The sequence below is a fragment of the Chroicocephalus ridibundus genome, unplaced genomic scaffold (assembly GCF_963924245.1).
Source record: "Chroicocephalus ridibundus unplaced genomic scaffold, bChrRid1.1 SCAFFOLD_94, whole genome shotgun sequence".
Lineage (NCBI taxonomy): Eukaryota > Metazoa > Chordata > Aves > Charadriiformes > Laridae > Chroicocephalus > Chroicocephalus ridibundus.
Genome location: NW_026961295.1, coordinates 88,983 through 96,772, shown reverse-complemented (window position 1 = coordinate 96,772; position 7,790 = coordinate 88,983). Strand labels below are relative to the sequence as shown.

The 7,790-nt window shown below is 68.0% G+C and overlaps 1 protein-coding gene and 1 long non-coding RNA gene across 2 annotated transcripts; one reads left to right on the top strand and one right to left on the bottom strand.

Moving 5' to 3' along the window:
• The first annotated feature begins 765 nt into the window (after window positions 1-765).
• Window positions 766-2,424, top strand: LOC134509193 (uncharacterized). Its single transcript, XR_010069253.1, has 4 exons — window positions 766-862; window positions 1,592-1,624; window positions 1,750-1,785; window positions 2,355-2,424. It is a non-coding gene; the product is annotated as an uncharacterized LOC134509193 (long non-coding RNA).
• Window positions 2,425-5,799: 3,375 nt separating this feature from the next.
• LOC134509190 (transmembrane protein 107-like) lies at window positions 5,800-6,706 on the bottom strand (the record flags this gene model as incomplete). Its single annotated transcript, XM_063321673.1, has 3 exons — window positions 5,800-5,869; window positions 5,959-6,055; window positions 6,619-6,706. Coding segments are annotated over 3 exons (255 nt in total), but the record flags the coding sequence as incomplete, so codon positions are not given.
• Between the last annotated feature and the right edge of the window lie 1,084 nt (window positions 6,707-7,790).

Below are 7,790 nucleotides of genomic sequence, written 5' to 3'. Positions count from 1 at the left end.
GGGGAACGGGGGGGGCTGGAGCCGGGCACGGCCGCCCCCCAGCACGTCCCCCATGCCGAGCCTTCCCCTCTCCACGCCCAGCACCCACCAGTGTCCCCCAGTGCCCGAAGGCCCCAGTCTCCTGCCGGCCCCGTGGCCCCTGCCCCCAGCCGTCCTCCCCCCTCCCACGTTCCCTCCTCCCGGGGTCCCCGGTGCAGAAGAAGAGGGGCCGGTTCCAGCCCCCCCTTTACCCGAGGGGCTGGGGAGGAGGCAGAGGTATTTCTGCCCTGAGAGCCCTGGTTGGAGGGTGCTGTCACCCCTGGGGGGCCCTGGAGGGAAAGGCTGGTCTGGGGGTGAGGGGTACGGGGAGATGGGGGTCTGGGGGTGAGGGACGTGGGGAGATGGGGGTCTGGGGGTGAGAGATGTGAGGAGATGTGGGTCTGGGGGTGAGGGACACGGGGAGCTGGGGGGTTCTGGCTTTAGGGGCTGTTGGAGGCCAGTCTCATGATGGAGCAGTGGGTCACGGCTGTCGGGCGTCCGGCTGTCGGGAGGCTCCGGCCGCCCCTTCCAGCCGCCCCCTGGTGCTGGGGCCTTTCCCTGCCCAGCTGCCCCATGCCCACGCTGGACCGGTGCCAGGACGGAGGTGACTCTGTGCCGGGGCTGGGCTGGTGGCCAGGGCCGGTGTCTCTGCCAAGGCCAGCTTTGCCGCGGGGGCTCTCGGAGCAGGGAGGGAGGAGCAGGAGTCCCGGGGGGGATAAATCTGCCCCTTCACCTTCCCCAGCTGCAGCCGGGACTCTCCGCACGGCAGAGGAAGATGAAGGTGGCGGTGCTCAGCCTGGCCCTGCTCTTCGCCGTCCTGCTCTGCACCCTGGAGGATGCCCAGGTGGGTCCCCAGGGCCGCGGGCCGGGGCCGGGCTGGGGGACGCCGGCTCCGCCGCAGCGGGGGACACGAAAGCCCTTGGCTTGGCCTCTCATCTCGGCGCCCCCACATCCGTCCCATCCCCCCCTGGCACCCCCGAGTCCCGTCCTTTTGGGCCCCGCTGCCATCTCCCCCCGGTGACACGCTCCGTGTCCCACCTCTCCGTTGCTGCCGAGGTCTTTCTTCCCCTCATCCCCCTCAGCCCTTCGCCTTCCCCCCTTTCCCCGGCAGCGGTGTCCCTGCAGCCCCTGCCCGACCCCGCCGTCCCCCCACGCCGTCCCCTCGTTGTGCTCCTCCGCTCTCCTCCCCCCTCTGCCCCCACCAGCCACCACCTCGGAGCCCCCACGGCCCCTCCGCTTGGGTTCCTTCCCTCTCCTGTCCGTCCCACGCCCCCCCGGCCCTCCAGAGCCCCCAGCCCCGGCCCTCGGGGGTCCTGCCGACCGCCCCCACGTCCCATCGCTGCATCCCCACCACCCCCCGCCCCCGTCCTCTCTGGGGCTCCTGAACTCCCCGTGGTCCCTTCATCTCCGTCCTCACCCCTGGTCCTCGTGTGAGGTGAAACCTGGGGGAGCGATGGTGCTGGGGGGCAGCAGAAGGCCTTTTCCTGGGAAGCCTTGGGGCCGAGGGGAGCCTGTGTTGTCCCCCCCGGCCCCACCATGGTCCCCTCCAGCCCCCGCTGTGCTTTCTCCCCAGGCCTTCGAAGCAAGCGGAGGTTACTGCATCGGGGTAAGCGGCGGGTGGGCTGGGAGGGCGCCCAGTCTGCAGAACTGGGGGGGCCGCTCGGTCCCCCCGTTGCTCGCCGGGGCTGGGGACATCCCAGTGACCCGGGCGACCCCACGGTCTCTCCACAGGGGGCAATCGACTTCGGGCGAGTGAAGAGGGCTGCGGTAGGTACAGCCAGCTCTGCTGCCCCCAGACCCTCCCTCCCACGGCCACCGCGCTCCAGAGCATCCCAGTGCGCCCCAGTACCTGCACTGGGACCCCACTCGACTCTCCAGTGTCTGCACTGGGACCCCACTCCCTCCCAGTGTCTGCACTGGGACCCTACTCGCCCCCCCAGTACCTGCACAGGGACCCCACCTCCTCCCACCAGTATCTCCACTGGGACCCCACTTGCCCCCCAGTACCTGCACTGGGACCCCACTCGCCCCCCACTATCTGCACTGGGACCCCACACCCTCCCATCAGTATCTGCGCTGGGACCTCACTCACCCCCCCAGTATCTGCGCTGGGAACCCACTCACCCCCCCAGTACCTGCGCTGGGAACCCACCCCCTCCCACCAGTATCTCCACTGGGACCCCACTCCCCCCCCAGTACCTGCACTGGGGCCCCACTACCCCCCAGTGCCTGCACTGGGAGCCCACTCCCCCTCCATGCCCGCACTGGGAGCCCACTTGCCCCCAGCCCCCCCAGGGCTTTCCCAGCGCCTCCCTGACCCCCCCCCGTCTCCCCAGGCCCCCCGGGCTGAGAAGCTGCTGGAGCTGGCGCGCCAGAGACGCATGGCTGAGGCGGCCGAGGCCTAGGTGAGTGACGTCCCGGCCGCTCCAGCCCCACGGAGGGTCCTGGGCCCCAGGGGGTCCCCGAGCCCTCGGGGCCGGGACTGCCGGGGCCGCGGGACGACGAGGGGATGGTGGCGACGCGTGTCCCGGGCCAGCGGGACGCAGCTGCTGCCCTGCCAGTCCCCACACCCGGGGGGGGTTGCACGGACTGCCCGGGGCCCCGCCGCGGCCGAGCGGGGGGCTCTGGTGCCCCCCAGGATGCCCGCGGGGGCCGGGCGGGGCTTGGGGAGGTTTCGGGGTGTCCCCGGGTAAGGCCACGCCGGGCAAGGGGCTGGGGGTGCCCCGGGGGGCTCAGGAGAGCCAGGTCCTGCCCTGGGTGCGTGGGGGGCTCCGGGTCCCTTCTCCGTCCCCAGGGCTCTGCGGGGAGACGGGGGGGACGCGGCCGCTCTCCTGGCCTGGCACACACCGGGGGGGTCTCACGCCGGGCTCTGTCTTCCAGGACTGGAACTGGCGGTGACGCCCTCGTCCCGTCCCCCCCAAGTGGCACGAGGAGATGATCATCCCTGGATGGCCCCCCCCGACCCCCGGGAGCCCCGGACCGTTGCCCTCTCGCCATCAATAAACTCCTTCAGCAAAGCTTCGCTCCGCGTCTGCCTGCGCGTGGCCACCCCTCCGTGGCCCCTCTCCCTGTGGTGTGGGGCAGGAGAGGAGCGTGGAGGGACGGCCCGGACCTCTGGGCTCCTGCCCCACGGACTCAGCCCTCTGGGGGGTTCCCAGGCCATTTCGGAGCCCCACGCCTGGCCACCTGCCTTCCCGAACCGCCCCCCCCCAGCCCACCCCCTTCTCTGGGGCATCGCGGGTTGGGGAGGAGCCTCGGGAACCCGGAGAATCCCCCAGGGATTTGTGACCCAGCTCCGTCCCCGCCGGGGGGCTCCTCCGATGTCCGGGAGTGGGGTTTGGCGCTGGCTGCGGTCGGAACCGCCCCAAAAAGGCTGCTCCAAGGAGCCCCCGGGGGGGCTGGAAGTGGCCAACTGGGACAGACCGTCTTGGGAGAGGAGGGGGCCGGGGAGAGATGGGGGGCACAGGACGGAAACGCTGGCGCAGGCTCGTCACGGGTCCCCCTTGGGAGAGAGCTCCATGGGAGCCGGGCTGGAACTCGCCCCTCGGCTCCGCGCGGTGCTGGAGGCTGAGCTCACAACCTCTCCTGGGAATTCCCCACCATTCTGGGGGGAAATGCCCTCCTTTTGGAGGGGGGGGGGCCAGGAAGGGCCGGCGTTCGCTGGGTCTCTCCTGCTAGTTCCCGAGGCAGCTCTTCTCCCTGGGCTGTGGTGGCCCCGCGCCTGTCCCCGGGGCTGCCCATCCGCCACCTCTGGCTCGGGGATGGCACCTTGGAGCCAGCGTTCCCCAGGGAAAAGCCTCAGTGTCGACACGCCACGAGAGGAAGGACAAATGGCATCTGGGTTCCGAAGAGAGCCCCAACCATTGGAGGATTCCCCAGAGACCCACGTCCCTCAAAATCCCATGTCCCCCAATACCCCATATCCATAACAAATCGATGTCCCTAAAGCCCATGTCCCCAAAAACCAACGTCCCCAAACCCCACATCCCCCTCCTTCCCGTGGCCCCTTTCCCACGCCCTCACCCACACCCTTCCCTCTCCTCCGCCTCCTTCGGAGACCATCATCCAGCCCCCGCCAACGCCGAGGAGGGGAGACACACTCCTGCCTGGCTGGGGGCCGCTGCAGAAACAGCTTCTTCTGCCCCAGAGAACCACAGAATTGCCCAGGTCGGAAGGGACCTTTCACATCATCGAGGCCAACCATGGACCAAAACTGCCAAATCCATCACTATTCCATGTCCCCAAACCCCCACGTCCCCAAAACCCCACATCCATCAAAATCTATGTCCCAAAACCCCACGTCCCCAAAACCCCATATCCATCAAAATCTGCCCCTAAAACCCACGTCCCTAAAAACCCACGTCCCCCAAACCCTATGTCCCCAAAACCCCACATCCCCAAAACCCAGGTCCCCAAAACCCCACGTCCCCCTCCTTCCCATGGGCCCTTTCCCATGCCCTCACCCCCCCAATTCCCTCTCCTCCATCTCCTTCAGCGACCATCATCCAGCCCCCACCACAGCAGGGTCACCCGGGGCAGGTGGGCCAGGACCGCTCCAGGCAGGGTTGGGATATCTCTGGAGAAGGACACTCTCCAGGCACCGTGTCCCCAAGCTCCATCTCCCTCCAAGCGAAATTTTCCTTGTTTGCCGTGTCCCGGTTTGTCCCCGTTGCCCCTTGTCCTGTCACTGGGCCCCGTCCTCCTGCCCCCCGCCCCGTAGCTATTGAGGAACGGTCACAAATATCCTCCTTTGAGGATCTTCAACATCTTTTCCAACCCAAATGATTCCAGGATTCCAAGATTTCCCGTCTTCAGGGGGGTTGGCTGTGGGGGGATCATTCCCAGGGGGCACCGGAGGGTCCCCGGGGGGGGGGGGGGGACGCGAAGCGGGGGACTCCCAGCGTTGCAGGGCTGGGAGCTGCCAACTGGGAAACTGGGAGAAACGGGAGAAACCAGAGACCAGGCGAGTGGGGTCCCAGTGCGGAGAGTGGAGGGCACAAGGGGGGGCGTATGGGGCAAGGGGGGACCTATGGGGCAGTGCAGATGTCCATGGGGTGGGGGATGTATGGGGCACAAGGAGTGTCCCTCGTGCCCGCAGCCCCCTCACACACACGGCTCTTGCACACCTCCGAGGGTGCACGCCCCGGTCGCACGGCCCCATTACACGCACAGGCAGCCATTCCCGGCACCCACGCACACCCGACCCCCACCGCACCGACAGCCACACACTCCGCGGGGGCGACTTGTTACCGCGCTTGGCCCAGCCCCACTCCTTTCATGGACGTGTAATCACACCCCGTCGTGCAGCACCAATCACATACTCACCACAAAACAGAAATCCCACTGTACCACACTAACGCTATCTCCTCCTCCCCCGCGGGGGCGGGCATCCGCCACCACCCCCTACCCAACGGCGACCCGCCCTACCCCCCTCCCTCCGCCCCCCTCGCACTCCCCTGATGCCCCCCGCCGTCTCCCCCCATCTCCTTCCCTCATCCCCCTCCCGATCCCCAAAAAACCCCTCCTTCCTCTCTCCCGCGCGCTCCCAGCCTGCCCCGCGGCTCTCATTTGCATGAGGAGCGGGGCCACCGCCCCGTCTTTCTGCGCCAAAGCCGTGGCGCGCCGGCGCTTTCCCGCGCTAAACCCTTTAATTTCTCAACACGGCGGTGGAAGTTGGGGGGGGGGGGGGGGAAGGGGGGTGATCAGCGCATATTGGGGACCCTCGGGGGGGTTCGGGGGGGGGTGGGGGGGTACGGACACCGACAGTCCCCACCCCGGGGCTCAGAGGGCTCTTCTCCTGCACCCCGGAATGGAGACCAGCAGCAGCGCCTCGGTGACAGCGGGAGGGACACTGCGGGGCGGGGGGGGGAATGGGGGGTGTCAGTCAGGTGTAAGCGGGGGGGGACACCCCAACAAAGACCCCCTCCCCCCGCGACCCACCTGCAGAGGCCGAAGAGGAGCCAGAAGGAGCCGCCGTCCCAGTCCTCCAGCAGGGCCAGGGCCAGGCCCAGGGCAGCCGCCACGTGGGCCCCCAGCGCTGCCCCACGTCAGGGAAAATCACCCCAAAAATGGGGGCGGGGCGGACCCTCTCCCCCGGGCACCCCCCCCACAGGGCGGAATTGGGTGAAACCCGCCTCCCCCCGGGCCTGGCAGGGCCCCCCCGTGACTTTTGGAGGGGGGAAGGAACCTCCCTGATGGCAGCCCCCCGGTTTTGGGATGTCTCGCCCCCCATTTCAGGGATCCCCCCCTCATTTCGGACCCCCGCACACACCTTTTGGGGTTCCCCCCCCGTTTTTGGCCCCCCTCCTATGTTGGGCCCTGTCCCCCCTTATGTTTCGTCCCCCCCCATATTTTAGGCCCCCCCCGTGTTTCAGGGTCACCCCCCATGTTTTGTGTGTGTGTGTGTCCCATTTCGGGGTCCCCCCCCGTTTCAGGGCCTCCCCCGCTTTATTGGGTCCCCCCCCCCATTTCAGGGCATCTCCCCCCTGCCCCATTTAAGGCCCCTCCCCCCCCTCCAGTTTTAGGCCCCTCCCCCCCAGTTTTAGGGCCCCCCCATTTTTAGGGTGTCCCCCCCCGGGTTTTGGGGCCCCCCCAAGATACAGAAGAGGCTCTGCCCGGGCCGGAACATGGAGACCCCTGAGAAGAACCCGACGAACTCGACCCCCAGCAGCCCCAGGGCCCCCCCAAAAGCCCCCTTCAGCCTGCAGGGACACAAGGGGGCTCGGGGGGGGCACAGGGACATCCCCCCCCCCGCGGGGAACACGGTGGGCACCGAGATACTCGGGGCGGGGGAGGCAGGGGGAGACCCTTTTGGGGGGGACAGGCAGAGGGTGGGACAAACACGGGGACCCCCACTGGGGACACGGGGGGCACTGAGATACCCGTGGGGGGGGGACAGTGGGAGACCCTTTTGTGGGGGGACACGGAGAGGGGGGGACAAATACGGGGACCCCCACTGGGGACACGGGGGACACTGAGATACCCGTGGGGGGGAGGCAGGGATACACCCTAGTGGGTGGGGACAGGAGGTGGGGGGGACACACGGAGATCCCCCCCAGTGGGGACACGGGTGGGTCGGGGAGGGGGCCGCCCCACGGGGGACAGGAGGGGATGTGGGGGGGGCACCAAGATGGTGTGGGGGGGTCGGTCTGAGGCATGTGGAGGTGTGTGAACATGTGTGTGGCCACGCACAGTGGGGTGTGGAGGCATCTGGAGGTGTGTGGGCACATGTAGATGCGTGTGGGCACGTGTGGAGAACGGAGTGGAAGCCTGTGGGGGTGTGTGGACACGCGTGTGGACACGTGTGGAGGCCTGTGGTCAAGAGTGGACACGTGTGGAGGTGTGTGGACACGAGTGGACACGTGTGGAGGTGTGTGGACACATGTGGACATGTGTGGAAGCCCATGTGGGTGTGTGGACACGTGTGGAGACAGGAGTGGTGGCATGTGGACACACATGTGGACACATGTGGAGGCGTGTGGACACGTGCAGACACGCGTGGAAGCCTGTGGGGGTGTGCGGACATGCAAGTGGACACGTGTGGAGGCGTGTGGTTGGGAGTGGAGGCATGTGGAGGTGTGTGGACACGTGTGCAGAGACGCATGGAAGCCTGTGGGGGTGTGTGGACACGTGTAGACAGGTGGGGAGGTGAATGGACATGCGTGTGGACACGAGCGGAGGGGGAGGTGCTGATCTGCTCTCTCTGGTGACCAGCAGCAGGACACGAAGAAATGGAACGAAGCTGCATCGGGGGAAATTCCGCCTGGATGTGA